The sequence below is a fragment of the Xiphias gladius genome, chromosome 8, assembly GCF_016859285.1.
Source record: "Xiphias gladius isolate SHS-SW01 ecotype Sanya breed wild chromosome 8, ASM1685928v1, whole genome shotgun sequence".
Lineage (NCBI taxonomy): Eukaryota > Metazoa > Chordata > Actinopteri > Istiophoriformes > Xiphiidae > Xiphias > Xiphias gladius.
In genome coordinates, this window is record NC_053407.1 from 19333040 (window position 1) to 19349230 (window position 16191).

Sequence of the window (16191 nt, forward strand, 5' to 3'; positions counted from 1 at the left end):
ACCAACGCGCAGATCCGCCCAGAAGATCATAAAAGAGTCTGCTCGTGCAGCTTCTTACACCTTCATGGTTCACAGGTGTGAGGATTCAGACTATAGCCGCAGTGCTGACAGTCTGCGTTTGTGTGTGTGTGTGTGTGTGTGTATGTGTGTGTGTGTGTGCGTGCGCGTGTGTCGGGGCTCAGGCAGTGGAGATATTTATGAAACAAATGGTCCAGAGCATTTAATGCTTGCGCAACTCGACGTGCTGCACTTGATCCTTATAATAATTGGCCAACAGGGCCTCTACCTGTGTTGAACACGCCCAGCAGAGGGCGCCATTGGTCACTGCAAAAACAACAACAGGAACAAACTAACGTTTTGGTCATCTGTATTTATTTAGTTTGTTAAGGTTCGTTAATCATGGTGAGATCTAAAAAAACAAAAAAACAAACGTATCAGAGGAATAAAAACGTGGGAAAATTAAGTTATAATCTAAAAAAAAAAAAAGTTGTAGTTTTTGGTGCAGATCCGGATCCAGGATGAAGGATTCCTCTGTACTTGTCCTCATGAAACACTTAACCTGAATGAGAGAACAGATACATCACAAGTAGACCTGCACCATAATGTTTTCTCACTGCTACGCACATTTCAATATCTGGACACGTTTTATTAACAGAGAATATAGAGGACTGTACTTTTCTTTCTCTTCTTTCGTTCCCACTCCTTTTTCTCAGGCGAACCATGGGGATGGCCCTGAGCTCGCCCTACGTTTTTATCTGACCCAAACACGTTTCCAGACTCGCAGGGGCACAAAGTAGGGCCCCCCTCTCGCCCTCGCCGATGGAGAGCCTGTTGTTGTTCCCAAGGCCCTCTCCCCCTGTCCGCTCCGCTCGGTGGGCAGTTCTTCGTCTCGGCTTTCACTCCTGATTATAAAAGAGGAGTTCCCAGAATTGTGAACGCTTACGCCCCGACAGGCCTGAATCAACGGAGCCCCCTGGCAGAGACCAAGGAATAAACTGGACTCGCAGAGTGTCTGATTTGGGCAAAAAGGACGAGCTGATAGAGAAAACGGGCAAAAATGGCTGTGGCGGGCTGCACGAAATGCATTAAATACATGTTATTCTTCTTTAATTTTATTTTCTGGGTGAGTTGAACACATTTTATTCCAGTGGTATTACAGTGGTATCTTAACTTTGACGTTTGAGTAACATACCTCTGCTCTCCTAAAACTCTCTCTCTCTTCTTTTTTGTTTGATTGCGCGGCCTGACAGCTGCGTTCGTTTCCACATCCGTAGCTCAGGGCTTTAGGTTCATAAAATGATCAACCCTGGAGGAGAAGGAGGGAGTTTTCCCGCCCTGCCGTGCGAATCCCGTCGCTCTGTCCGGGGCTGATCCTGTCTTAGAGGGGAGAGCAGCATCAGTGGAGGGGGGGGGGGGGGGCACAGCGCACGGAACCTTGGTTGGGGCCGAGCTGGAAAGGCTCGCACCCTTCACCCGCAGCCACGTTCTGCATGGCCGAGCGCCGGTGCAGGGTGGCTGAGGGGGGAAGAGAGGGGAGCATCTCACCTCGATAGCACTGCTTCTTCTGTCTTTGCGTGTCTCACGTTAACTCGCGCTCATTGACTTAACTCGTGCTCACGCTGATCACAGACTCCAGACGGTAAAGTCTGATTTCTGCAGCTGTTTTGGAGGGGAAAACGGAACAAAATGTACCTGAGTAGTGGGCGATTTCTTGCTGTTTAGAGGAGTCTGGCTCTCCCCAAATTAAAAACATAAAGGGAGAGATTGGGCTAACAGAGTTTCTGGGGGAGGGGAAGGCTGTTTCCCTCTGACATTTCCTTTGTTCCTACCTGGTCACCAGACTGTAGCATTTGCTGCCCTTGAACCTTTAAAGAGCTCAGGAAACACCTCATGCTGTTTTATTATTCGTTTATTGGCCATTCACCCCGCAAACTGAACTCTCCTTCAAGTCCATCTTGTTTTATTTCACTTATAAGGGACTTGCTACAGTAGTTCAGTAGCATGAATGCAGCTGTCTGCCTTGTACGCTTCATTACATCCAATCAGACCTCCTAAAGATGTGTCTTCCACTTCGTATTTTCACTTGTGGCCTTGCACAATCACAACTAATCACGTGTTTGTGAATTTCCATTCGGTTTGTCTGTACAGAACTGTCATCTTTCTTTTTTTTTTAGGTAAGCCCAGAGTCACCATATCCTGCACCCTCTACACTTGATTGAGTGTTTCCTCTGTTGGTTTTGCTCCTGTGCCTGTCACTGTGAAAACTCTGAGCCTGCTCTTCCTCGCTTTGCTATTTTTCAAGGATTCAGTTTCCTGTTTCTTGGAGAACAATAGAGTGAAGTCAGGGTACTAAATGTGCAGATATTTTGATGTAAACACTGGCATAAAGAATAAGGGCATCAGCATGTGAACGATCAACTGCTCTGGATGTGATCCTTCGGTAGTTATGCTCCACCAGCTTTTATATGATAAGATTTTCATCAGGGTATTTCTGCTTTATTAGATATAGAACAGAGGAGAGATCAAGGGAGATAAAGCTGAAAAACAAAGTTGGTGAGTTGGCTTTAAACAATGTTGCGAGGGCACGGTCTGTGCCATAGGTCACTGCGGTGTCAGGATTTCCTTTCATCACTTCTCTTAAAGGACAGCGGACAGTTCACTGCCTCACGGCAGAGCTGGGCACACAGGCCAAGAAACATTAGCAGAAGGGTTTGGACACTGACTTGATCTCAGGAGAGTCGGGCTTCGAGCTGTCCCAGATATCACGGCACTCTCTGTTGCCGTCATATAAAAAAACATGTCGATGGGCCTTTTTAAAATGCCTTACAAACTGATAACTACAGGTTTGTTTTAATATTCACGCCCAACATCTCTCCTGAAAGATTTTAAATGGCTCTGGTCCTCCTCAAGGTTTCACCAAAGTAAAGAAACATGAAAGAGAATAACTAAAACCTTTTTCTCCCTGGCACAGCTGGCCGGCGGTGTGATCTTAGGAGTTGCCCTGTGGCTCCGCCATGACAGTCAAACCAGCAACCTCCTCATACTTCAGTTTGAAGGCCAGCAGGCACCGAGCACTTTCTATATCAGTGAGTATACACCTTTAACATTAGAGCTTCCCAATCACACCAGTGTTTAAATAAGCATGAAAAGTGATTCTTTCGTCATGCAGAGCTAATGAGAGTTGGGAGTTGCCTTTCTGAGTTGGTCATTTAAAATGTTAGAAAACCAGCGCTTATTTTGTGGTTCATCATTTTGTTTTAAAGTTTAGATATACTCAATTTTAAAGAGGACTTTAAAATTAGGGAGAATAATCATAAACTACATTACAATCCTTCATAAAAGGAGCAGTGCTGCTAAAATTAATTTTATTATGTCGTATAGTTGTTCCTGTTAATTTGTCCACCTCCCGTAAGTTGCTCTGTTATCATATTGTGTCCCACCTATTTCCTCATAAGCATACATCCTCCTTGAGACACCCGTGGGTCGTCCTCTTTGTTTCTGTCTTCATGCCTTGTCCCCCACATGACAGGAGGCTGACAGTTACCAGAGTGGTGGAAGTCAACTGACTCACAGAAATACCTGTCTCTCACACTCAGCTGGGACCGTGTGAGTAATGTCCAGAAATAGTAAGAGCGGTGTGACCTCTAAGAAAAGGCCAGGAAACAGGATCTACGTGATTCCGCAGCATGACTTAAAAGTGGCACAGCATGCATCTACAACTCAGTGTTTTTGCTCAGCCGTCATTCTGAAACATAGGTGTGTGTGAACTTCAGAAAGTGCCAGCCTTGAGGTTCTTTCATTGGGAGAGAGCAGATGTTTCAGACAGATGTTGAGACATACGTAGGCTCAGTCGGTGAGCAAGGTGCACAAATAAGGCCGTCATGTCCTTTCCGTCGCTCACACTTTAAAGTATTTGATCCTCAGGAATTTTCAGAGCTTTGTGTGAATGCAGCGCAGCATGTTCTCTGTATATCTGAAAGTCCTGAGGGTTCAACTGAATCCCAGAATCAGGAGTATGTGCCTCAGATTGTGCTCACTGCATGAAGCAAAGTCATAAGTCATCATCATGCCTCCTTCACTACCCTTAGCAGTCCAGAGATTGGCACTAAAACCTACAATACATGATATGTTTTAAACATTTCAAAGGTCCATCGTCTCAGTTTGTTGTGGTGGTGAACTTCAGCAAGCCCATTAATTTAGATTCAGGCTCCTGCTGCTCTCCATACTTACTCCTCAGTAAGTACACAGAGCGAAGGCAAGCCCGTGCTTTTTATAGAGGAAAGGCACACTCGTGATTTTAAAGGCAGGGCGGCAAGAGAGGCCCACCCAAGCGAGATCAAGGGAGTGTTTCTTTTTTTTCCCTCCCTTGAACATACGCCCTTGCATAATTCAAATAACCTCGTACATCTGCACATTACCTCTCAAATTAGAGTTTGGAGTGGATGTTTTTAGCATGCTGGCACACCAGAGTGGTATTTATGTGAGGCTGAAAATACACAGTCTCCTAACTCTTAACCAGTGGCTGAAATCATTATTGGTGGCAGTCTTCCGTAGTCTGGTTTGGGTAGCGCTACGGCCTCTCATACTGTAGGAGATACAGTAAGTGTGACAGATTTTGTTACACAAGTAGACAGGACATTTAGGTGCTTCACACGCTATGTTTAATGCAGAGCCTTGGCCTGAATACTGTAACTGTACCTTGTTTCATAGCTGAAAAAATATATATAAAGGTTGCATTGTGGGTAAGCAGGCTGTGGAGGAAGATAAAAATTAATGTTGATATGAAATTGCTTGTGTACATTATTGTACACAATGGCAAAGCCATCATCCGAAGCCTCTCAAGACACTGAAACCTGCTCTGCTGATACTTTAACCACTTTGTCTAAACAGGAAATTTCTAACATCTCCTACATGAAAACGCCAATAAACAAAGATCTCCTCGGGTTTGACATCTTATTTATTGCAACTGTGTTTGCTGTGTTATTCAGTAATACAGCTGTTTATTAAAGTTCAAACCACAGACTTACCTTGGGGCTCCAGTGGCTCTGATTCTCTCTCCGTTATTTTGTGTAAATGAGAGTGCTGTTTTCTACTGTCGCTCCTACGCTGATGTTTCAGCTGCTGTCAGTGGTTACCAGAGACCTCAGCTGCTTTCAATGCAAATACTTCAACTATCTCAAGTGCTTCTTCTGCAGCAGAAACTTCAACCGCTACTCCTCATTGATTTGACAGGTCAACTGATTTTTACTTGTTCTTCTCTTTTTACTCTTTAACTGGAACTATTTCAATCAGCTATTTTAAAGGACGTTTAAATGAAGAGTTTGACATTTCTTGACTAGAAAGAAATGAGAAACCAACCCATACCGCTCTCCTATCTGTATGGTAAATATTTGGCTACAGCCAGGAGAGGGATAATTTAGCTTAGCTTAGCATAAAGAACTGGAAACAGGAGGAAGGAGCTAGCCTGGCTCTATTAGAGGCTAACGTAATCTGTCGCCGACACCTCTTGAACTAACAAATGATAGTTTTTCACACTTTTGGCTTTGTACAGATCGAAGAAATGAGATAATGTGTTCATTAGTGTCCTGGAAGATTTTGCTATCCTTGGACAGAGCCATGCTAGTTGTCTACCCGTTTTCTAGTCCTTATGCTAAACTAAGCCAACAGGGTCCCAGCTCCAGCTTCATGTTTAGCGAACAGACATGAGAGTGGCATCAGCCTTCTCGTGGAACATTCGGCAAGAAAGAGAATATGTGTATTTCCCCAAAATGTAAAAACTATTGCTTTAAACTGTGATCGAGTTACACTTCAGGTGAGATACACTCCCTGTCTGCTTTTGCTCCTTTTTTTTTCATACATCTCTCTGTTAACAAGATGAGATGAGGAAAGGTTTACATGCTGCCTCTCAGTGATTAATCCTCATCTCATCATTTATCCACTGACACACAGTATGACTGGGCTCATCTGAGTTTATTGGTGTCTCCGATAGAGTGGATCTGGCTACACAGCTCCTGCCTTTTAGCGTTTGTTTTTTAATGGTGGAGAGAAGAAAAGGGAGGAGTCCAAGTGGGGCTTTTAGCTGGTTTTTACCTCCCTTCTTTTGCCCCTCTGGAGATTACTCAGGGAAAGAAGAAACAAATGAACTTCTAAGGTGGTGTAAAATTGCCTCCCGTAAAAAGTCTCAATAGCCTTCAAACCTCCAAGGGTGTTGTCATAGTAGTGGAAGGCAGTGGAAATAATGCCTGCTTTGCCGTATTGCCAGGTTACTGGCCCTGGTAGCCGTTTCTCAGTATGTATTAAAAAAAAAAAAAAATCCTGAAAGAGAGACGGGGAGGGCAGATAAAGGATTAGGGCCTGGGGTTGAGACGGAGAGAGAAAAGACAGTGTAGACATAGGAAGGGTTGTGCGTGACATTTGAGGTACGGTTTGAGGTGTTGGAGGCCTGCAGACGCAGCAGAGTCAGAGTCTCTTGCTGTCTGTCCATTTCAGACCGCTCTGTCAGCCTACATCAGAGGCTGCACGTGTTGTGTTCACGTGTGTTTAAGAATAGAAAACCCAGAAACCGACTGCTCCCAGACCGTCTCACTAAAAGCAGTGGTAGAACAAGTATTCACATCCTTCATGTCAGTAAAAGTACCACTACACTACTTTACATACTGTTAGTTTAGTTTAGCCCCCCCCCCCCCAAAAGGGTCACATGGTAAATCGGAGGGGCTATGAGATGATTAATGGAGTAGGGATGAAAGTGCGGTGACACAAATTGGCATTTTGGTTTCCTCTAATCCCTACTTTTTTTTTATTCAATACTGGATAATTGTACCTCTTTGGGTCTCGAAAAGTTACTTAAAAGAACCATCTGAGAAGTTCAGAATGGAAATGTTTGTTTGGTTGCACTATAAACAACTCAGAGACATCTCAAACATGACAAGGGGCTCCAACAAGTGTCTTTGTAAGGTGTCATAAGACAGAAATGCTGAGAACTACTGGTTTAACCTTTAACACTGCATTTATTTGATTATGCAGAAACCTAACATGAAAAGTGACTAGCAACTATAGCCGTCAGATAAATCTAATGCAGTACAAAGTACAATATTTCCCTTTGAAAGGTAGTGGAGTTTAAAGTAGTATTAATTGTCCTCTGCCAAAAAGGATTTTACGTTTCAGTGTTACGTTTGAGAGATACAGTAGTTAGACTGTTAGAGGGATGGATTAAAGTCTTTAGATTAATCTCAACAAACTACAGTTTATGGGGGTTGTTTATGTTAATCAATTCATGTTGGAGCAGAGCCCCCCAACCTCTAATATCCGCCGCATCACCCCTCCCTGTAATAACTCTGATGAAGCCAAAAGGACTCGGTTACAGGAATTTGTATTTTGGCCTCCTCATATAGGCTAAACATTCAAACAGTTGCTGAAAATTGAGTTTCAAAGTTCAGCCTTTGCCCTGGAAAGAACAGCTGACATCAAAAAAAAAAAAAAAAAAAAAAAAACTGACCTCAAAGTTCATTTAGTGGCTGTTCTGGAGCTTTCAAGCATATCATATGATCCCCATCACCACAAAGTGCAGAAAGGCGAGAGTTTCTCAAAGTGCTTAGAAAAAAATACACATTTGAACATGCCGTGTCATGTGGGAAAACAGACATACACATGACAGGAAAAGATTTTCCATGCAATACAAAATCTCATTATTAAGAATGTGATGCATTCCTGTAGATTCAACTACGCAACAGTAAATAACCTAGTTAAAATTGGCTTCACATTGAATAACTACAACATTAAATTGCTGGTTACATATTATCACATATCAGTAAACTAATAATATAATAGTATACACGATGAGGGGCCATCCCATATGATGAGTCCTCTTACTTCTGATACCACATTTTTTCTGATTATACTTCTTTACTTTTTCTTTAAAAAGAGTAAAATTTTGAATACAGGACTTTTACTAAATGAGTTCTAGCAAGTATCTGAATATTTCTTCCACCACTGCTAATTACAAAATTATAAAAAATGTATATTGTAGGATCTTTTTTTTTCTTAATTTTAACCTTTCAAGACCAGTGACAGATACAGTAAGAGGAGGCTGCAGCAGATGGGCGGCTTGTTACAATACTTTTCCAATCTATTAATGAATTTCTTTGTGACACCAGCTTCCTCTTTGTCCTATAAATCAAACTCACCATACAACTAGTGAAGCAGAGATTTTTTGTTCTTCTGTTTGCCATTTAAAGTTGTGTGAAACTATTTTTGTCATCACCATGGATAAAGGCCAAAAATTTTTTGTTTTTTTAAGGATAAAGACATCGCTTGAGCTTTCAGTTAAATAATTTTAGTCTTCTCTTTATGTCAAATATGTGTGTGTGTGTGTGTGTGTGTGTTTGTGTGTGTGTGTATATGTGGGTGGTTGACTTTGTATTCACATGGTTACCCCTGTTTCCTGTGAAAGGATAATGCTCGGGGTCAGAAGTCAGTGCAGCGGGGGGGTTAGTGGGGGGTGGGGGCGTCTGGAAGGCATTTCCTGGCCTGGCAGCTGCACAGAGTCAGCTCCAGCTCTCTCTCTCTCTTACGATCTGGGAGCTGTTTATCTCCAGGATGTCAATAATGTCATGTCATCCTTCAGGGCAGGCGAGAGAAACATCCAGGAAGTCCATTACCAAACATCGTGTGGATCAATGAATGGGCAGCGGGCACACACTGCTCTGACACTGCTGCCCTCTAGTGGTGCTGGGGCCACAATGCTGACATGATGGACCACATCTCTTTGATCTCTAATGTTTGATAGTCAGTTTTTCTGTTTTCTGCGTGTTTACAGGTGTGTACATACTGATAGCCGTTGGAGCCGTGATGATGCTTGTTGGCTTCCTAGGATGTTACGGTGCCATTCAGGAGTCTCAGTGTCTGCTGGGGACGGTGAGTGTCTCGACCTTGAGACTTTGCAGCTCTCGCACCTGTGAACTTTAGCCAGCAGGATGCTTTCTTAGATTTAAATAGAATAATTGATTTTAATCTGTTAGAGACTTTGAGATTCAAACATTTTCCCTCATTTTCCTTCCTAAGTTCTTCTTCTTTTTGGTAATCCTCTTTGCCTGTGAAGTGGCTGCAGCAATCTGGGGTTTCATGAACAGGGACACAGTAAGTAATAAACACACACACACAGCTCACTGCAGCCCTGCACGATAAATGTTTCGAAATGTTGTGTACTGATTTTCCACTGCTCCAGTGAACCTGCTCTGTTTGTTTGTTGTTGTGGTGTCTGAAACAACCTGCCCACTGTCTACAGATCTCCAAAGAGCTGATCAACTTCTACGACTCTGCGTACATCAAGGCTGTGGATGTCTCCGGGTCTCCCAGTAAAGACGCTGCCATCAAGGTCCTGGATGTTTTCCACACCACAGTACGTCATGATGGAAAATCTTCACTTCATTCGGCTCTGATGTGGTGTTCGCAGACACCAGTTGTTTTGTCATGTGTTTATAGGTGATAAAATATTTATGGATCATGCATTTTTGTTAGCGAGTTACCTCTTGTTTATCTTCTTTCAGCTTGACTGCTGTGGTAAAGGAGACGACACCGTGCTCTTCAGACAAGTTGCCAGCGCCTTGTGTCCAAGAAAGTCTCCAGAAGACTTTCTGAAATCTCAGGTATACACAGAGTTTTACCACAATTCATAATAAACACTTGATTAAGCCGGTTAACTTAAATATAGAGTACCTGGTATAAAAATGTTTTTATTGACTTTGTCTGCCACCCAAACTTAACCTAAAATATATTGCAGTAGCTGAAGAATACACAGGAAGTAGACAATTCAATTGCATCTTTAGAAAGAGGGAAACATACATTTCAGTTTTTTTTGGGAAATTATTACTTGAATCTAGCATCATCTTTATCCTTTTAAGAATAAGTATTTGTTTATTTTTACTATTAATCAAATACAGCTGGATGTGAAACTGATTCACCACTGCTGTTAAGAAAGGGGGAATAGAAAGGAAAAAGGAAAATTAATGTCACTTCCCATGTTCATTATTATATTATGTATATAAATATTATACAATATTAGATTTTTATACGATTTTTCACATCGATGTGGTGATGTACCTTCATTGGATCAGCCATTCCCGTCTGATTATTTTATTCATTTCTCACTTCATTTCAATTCAATTCAATTCAATTTTATTTATATAGCGCCAAATCATAATAGGGGTTATCTCAGTGCACTTTTCATATAGAGCAGGTCGAGACCGTACTCTTTATAGTTATATTTACAGAGACCCAACATTCCCACATGAGCAAGCATTGGCTACAGCGGCAAGGAAAAACTCCCTTTTAACAGGTAGAAACCTTGAACAGAACCCGGCTCATGTTGGGCGGCCGTCTGCCCCAACCGGCTGGGTTGAGAGAGAAAGAGAGAGAGAGAGAGAGAGAGAGGGGTGGGGGGGACATATCACAGTACAGGTACCACATAAAGATGTATAATAATAATGAGATTAAGTAACACATGAAAAATAAATTTATTATTATAATGAACGGGTCAATAATAGTACAAAAATATAATAAAAGTAATGATAATCATAATAGTTGAAGCAGTGGGTGTTGAGCAGGATCATGGGGGCAGTAGGTGGTTTTCAGTCACAGATCCAGACTCTGCAGCACCAGGGGCAGAAATACCTGCAGAAAGCGACAGGAGGAGAAAGGAGAGAGACAAGAAAGCACAACACTATGGGAGGGAGAAGTCAAGTTAGTAACAGATGGAGAGGAAGAGGAGGAGAGAGGAGCTCTGTGCAACATGGGACGTCCAACGGCAGTCTATGCCTATAGCAGCTTTATCAAAAAGGAAGGTTTTAAGCCTACTCTTAAATCTGGAGAGGGTGTCTGCCCCCTGGACCAAAACTGGAAGATGGTTCCAAAGTAGAGTAGCCTGATAACTGAAGGCTCTGCCTCCCACTATACTTTTGGAAACTCTACGAACCACAAGTAAGCCTGTGTTCTGGGAGCGCAGTGTTGTACTAAAAAATGGTCTGGCACCCTTAATGGTGCCAGACCGTTAAGGGTTTTGAAGGTGAGGACGATGATTTTAAATTCTATTCTGGATTTTACAGGGAGCCAGTGCAGAGAAGCTAACACAGGAGAAATAGGATCTCTTTTACTAGTTCCTGTCAGTACTTGTGCTGCAGGATTCTGGATCAGCTGAAGGGTCTTTAGAGATTTGTTGGGACAGCCTGATAATAAGGAGTTGCAATAATCCAGCCTAGAGGTAACGAAAGTATGGACTAGTTTTTCAACGTGTTTTTTTTTAGTTTTTGAGACAGGATGTGCCGGATTTTTGCAATGTTACGTTGGTGGAAAATGGCATCTTCAGTGGCACTTCAATCCTTGAAGTCTGTTTTATGTGGGAGTTAAAGGACGTATCCTGATCAAAGAGAACACCGAGATTCCTAACAGTGCTGCTGGAGGTCTGAGCAATGCGGTCTAGAGTAACTATATCATTAGATAATGTGTTTCAGAGGCGTTGGGGGCCAAGTACAATAACTTCAGTTTTGTCTGAGCTAAACAGCAGAAAGTTTTTCAAACATTCTTTATGTCCTTAAGGCATGCTGGAAGTTTAGCTAACTGATCGGTTTCATCTGGCTTCATTGTTCAGAAACTTTACTGCACACTAAAAATCACTGGGTTAAATTGAGCCAGTTTGGGTCAGTGTTAGACACGACAAGCTCAAATTTTACCCCAGAAACTGTCACAAGTTCATTGTCAATTGTCCAAAACAATGTGCATATGACACTCTTAACTGAATTACCATATTAAGTTTAGTTAAATAATCCAACAGTAATTTAAAAAAAAAAAAAAAACACTAACATTGGGTCAAAAGAACGTATTGTCTTGAGGGGTTTATTACCCATAGGTGCTGGGTAAAGTTTACCCTGTATTGTGTTTGTACCATATTAACCCAAATTACTTACACAGCAATAAAGACATTTACCCTTTTTGACTCCTAGTTACTATTTGATAACATAAAATGAATTATTAACATGACAAGTGTGGTCAGAACCAGCACCGTGTATTGACAGCAGACCCAGCTTTCCATTACATGTAATCCGTTACAGTGTGTGTACAGTGTGACGGGTAAAGAGGTCTCGTTCATCGCGTTGGCCTGGTCAACATCTTTATTCTGCCTCTGTCTCCTCGCAGAGCTGTCACGATAAACTGATCGAGCTGTTCTCGGAGAAGCTCCACCTGATTGGTCTGGCTGCCCTGGTGGTTGCTGTCATCATGGTGAGTGTCAGATTGAAGATGTAGACGTATGTTTCACAAAGAGGTGGTGCTTTTACCAGTTGTGGTAAGGACGCAGGTTGAATTAAGCTGTTCTGTCCTTTTTTTCTGTCCTTTTAGATCTTCGAGATGATCTTCACCATGGTGCTCTGCTGTGGGATCCGTAACAGCCCTGGAGTATACTAGGACTCCAGCCAACAGGCAGCAGCAGCCCACAGCAGCATATAATGGAATTATTTCATTATGTGTTTCTATGAATCAGCTCCTTTTGATTATTAACAAGATGGATATCTCTCTCCTTTTTATTTTAGATTAGAAACTTTAAATTGTTTTCGATATTGCAAATCTATCATCACTCAGTCTTACACAGTAATTTAGCTTTTATCTGTCAGATGTTCTTTATTTATCATACAACACTTTATATGAATCTTTTATATTTACAGTATGTATGTGAAATATTTCTCTCAAGTCATTGAAGGTAATGCCTTTTTTTATGGATGTATAAATTGTATATATATATATATATATATATATATATATATATATATATATATATATATATATATATATATTCACATATATATATATATATATATACATATATATATATATATATATATGTATATATATATATATATATATATATATATATACTTGTCATATGTTAACAGATAGGAGAGTCCATGTATTATATCCTGATTGATTGTTGTGGAGTGTTACAGTGTTACAATGTGATTTAAGCAGCAGGGTTTTAGTGGTCTAATGTTCTGTCTTACTCTTGTAATTGTCCCTTCCTTGAATAATGACCAAAAAGTTAGGTTATATTTCCTAACCTGTTTTAATAGTGCTAATAAATTATGTCACCTCTCTTGTACCATTGATTTCCAACATTTGTTCCACTTGTGATCCATTAAGATGAAGCAATTTCTCATCATAAGTTTCATGTGTACAAGTTTTGAACAGTTCAAAACAGAATTTTGAGGCCTGAAGAGGTAAAACTACAGTATTTTTGTGAAAGAAAAGCAAAGAACATATTTTAAAATAAACATATTTTGTGTATCAGGATATCGTTTTTTCTTATTTCCTACCAGGGCAATCAGCTCATGATCCCTCGTAGGGCTCCAACCCCCAAGTTGAAAACAACTGTGCTACACAGATGATCTAAGGAATTAAATATACAAACCTTGAACGCTTTCACAGTTTCATGCATGGACTCAAGTCCAATCATAATAATCCAAGTCCTCAAACAAAGTATCTCGTTTCCTTTCAGTGATGTTCTTCAATGGGAGATTGTTCGAAAAACAGGACGGGGTAAAGTGTCAGTCTGTTACACATGGACTGTATCGGTCCTCTTTTTTAACAGTGAGCTACTTGATCTGTGCAGCTGTGTGTCTCTCTCAGTTTCATTCTGATAGTTCACCTATTTCAAACCCAAACACAGTCTAGGCCTGCAGTATTTTGCCTCGTGTCACCACAGGGGGGCAGCGTGGTATTCACCCCTCTTGCTCAATCAGCACAATCTTTCCTAGGGCAGCACAGTTGAATGCATAAAAAACTCAACTGACTTGTATTTCCAGCACCGTTGCAGCGGACACACCTTTTACACTCACATCTTTGTTCTGCGAACAGTTTAACACTCCCATCAGAGAACACAGCACTTTCTCCATGATGTGACATGTGACATGGTATAAGTTTCATTCAGGATGCCCCCAAGCTCAAACATGATTACTTGCGTGGTTTATGATGCATGGTTACTCGAAAAGTATTTTGAAAACAAAACTCTGTTTATTTAAGCTCCAATACAGTGGTTTCGTAGGTTCCGGGAAAATACATGAAATGAAACCTTCTCTCATTTACTCACTGACTTCTGTTTCTTCCACTTCTAGACTTATTACAGGAAACACCTCTCATAATGTAATCCATTTCAGCAGCCTCAAAAATATCCATACAATAGAATCAACGGCCTTCTAAACAGTTTCAATAAAAACTCAACATTATAACCTACATGAAGGGAGGATTTATTGCAGCACTATTGCATTAGAAAGCATTAGTTTTAGCTCAGTGTACCTAAAAAACTGGCAAATGAATGCAGATGTGAAGTAAGATTTTCAGCGGTTCACCGGCTTCGGTGCAACCCTCTGGAGTCAGTCTATTCATGGGTGAATAGAATGAGTATGTTTTATTTATAGTAACACGACTTTATTTCGCTGTCATGTAGAGACAAGATGAGGAAGAGCTGATGTGAGGCTTTCACGCAGTATCTCATTTATGTCCGTAGACCACAACGATTATTTTAAAGAGATTTTTAAAACTTTGAATTGTTAATAATTTCCGTGATCTACAGACATACATTTCAAGCAAGGCACAATAATGAGTTGTTTAAGGTCACTTTACATGTAAATAAACCCTATTTTAGTTTCATTTCTTACCTTTTTTGTGGTATTTGTGTGTATAAATAGTGAAACAACATATTTGTTTACAACCTTGAACTGTTACAGTTACATTTTTCTTGTATTTTGGGTTCCCGACATCTCTATACTTTGTTAAACTGACAAAATGAGAAGTCAGCATTATAGCTGAGATTGTGCTGAAAACAAAGGATACCATGCAAGTAAAGACAGTTTGAAAGGTGCTTTACAAACATGATAATAAATGTATACAAAGTCTGCAAAAATGAACCACAGTCGTTCTTAAAGCCACCAGGCCTTATCAGCTAATATCAAAGTCCAACCTCATTAACGCTCATGAGGCTGAATGGAGGCAAATCCCTGCAAACAAGATCTTGTGGAAAGTCTTCCCAGAAGAGTGGAGGCTGATATGGCAGAACATTAATACCCACGAAATGTTCAGCGATAACATATGGGTGTAATCAACAATCCTCAGTCACATATGGGCTGTGTATGACTTTTGGAGTCATGTTCGATTCAGCACTGAAGTTCAGCAAACAAATAAATCAAGTCATTAAATCCACATTCAGTCAGCTCCAAACCCACGTCTCCAACTAGTTAAGAGTGCTGAAGCGAGGTCTTTACCCCCATGTTATGTTTGGCGTCCTGGAGACCCAGGCTGTAAAACACAATTGAATACAACTATTTTTTTGCTCTGTATCTGTGATTGGTGGTGACATAATCCAAAATAAATCTATTTGGATGTCTGACAGGGAGTTAGACCACCTTGTGGTCTTACTGACTCCAAACATAAGTAAAATCACTATAGGATAATATTTTCCCATTTCTTTGTTTGTGAATTATTTTTGGCAAACAAAAAGAAAACATATTCATTCATGTGTTGCCTATATAACATATGAAACGTTATATGAGTCCCTATTTGGTGTTAAATCAATGCTTTATGGTTAGTTCTGTATTTTGTAACCTTTGTCAAAAATGCGAGCCCAGTCTGTGGCAAAGGGAAGGGTTATCACTCTATTACTTTTTTACTTACTTTTTTTTTTTTACATACTATGTTTTAATAAGGTCAAAAGAAAAATATTTAGAGGAAAAAATTATTGATTTTGGAGTTAATATTATTATTTTTACACATACAGCAGGGTCGGTCTGTGGGACCCAACACAATGAGGAAGTAAAGCCCCTATAGCACACCGTCAGAGACCTGAGATCCTCTGACCACAGACTCCCGTCTGCAGTGCTGGAAGAGGTACTCAGGTCCTTTAATTAAGTGAAAGTACCAATAAGACAGTGTAAAAATACTCTGTTACAAGTACATGTTTTTTTTCATTTAAAATCTTATTTAAGTAAAAGTACAGAACTAACAGTTAAATGTGCTTATCAAAAAAAAAAAAAAATTTCTGCCTACGTTTAATAGAGTTTATTATTATATACAATTATTTTCATTATCGATTAATCTGCTGATTATTTTCTTAATAAATTGATTTATTGTTTAGTCTGTCAGAAAACTGTGAAAAAT

General features: G+C 40.5%; 1 protein-coding gene across 1 annotated transcript; it reads left to right on the forward strand.

The window, feature by feature from the left end:
• Positions 1-943: 943 nt before the first annotated feature.
• LOC120793577 (CD81 antigen-like) lies at positions 944-12761 on the forward strand. Its single transcript, XM_040133791.1, has 8 exons — positions 944-1123; positions 2972-3086; positions 8816-8913; positions 9061-9135; positions 9284-9397; positions 9546-9644; positions 12187-12270; positions 12388-12761. The coding sequence occupies exons 1-8, from the start codon at positions 1058-1060 to the stop codon at positions 12451-12453; spliced, it is 717 nt and encodes a 238-aa protein (XP_039989725.1). The 5' UTR covers positions 944-1057; the 3' UTR covers positions 12454-12761.
• The last annotated feature ends 3430 nt before the right edge of the window (positions 12762-16191 follow it).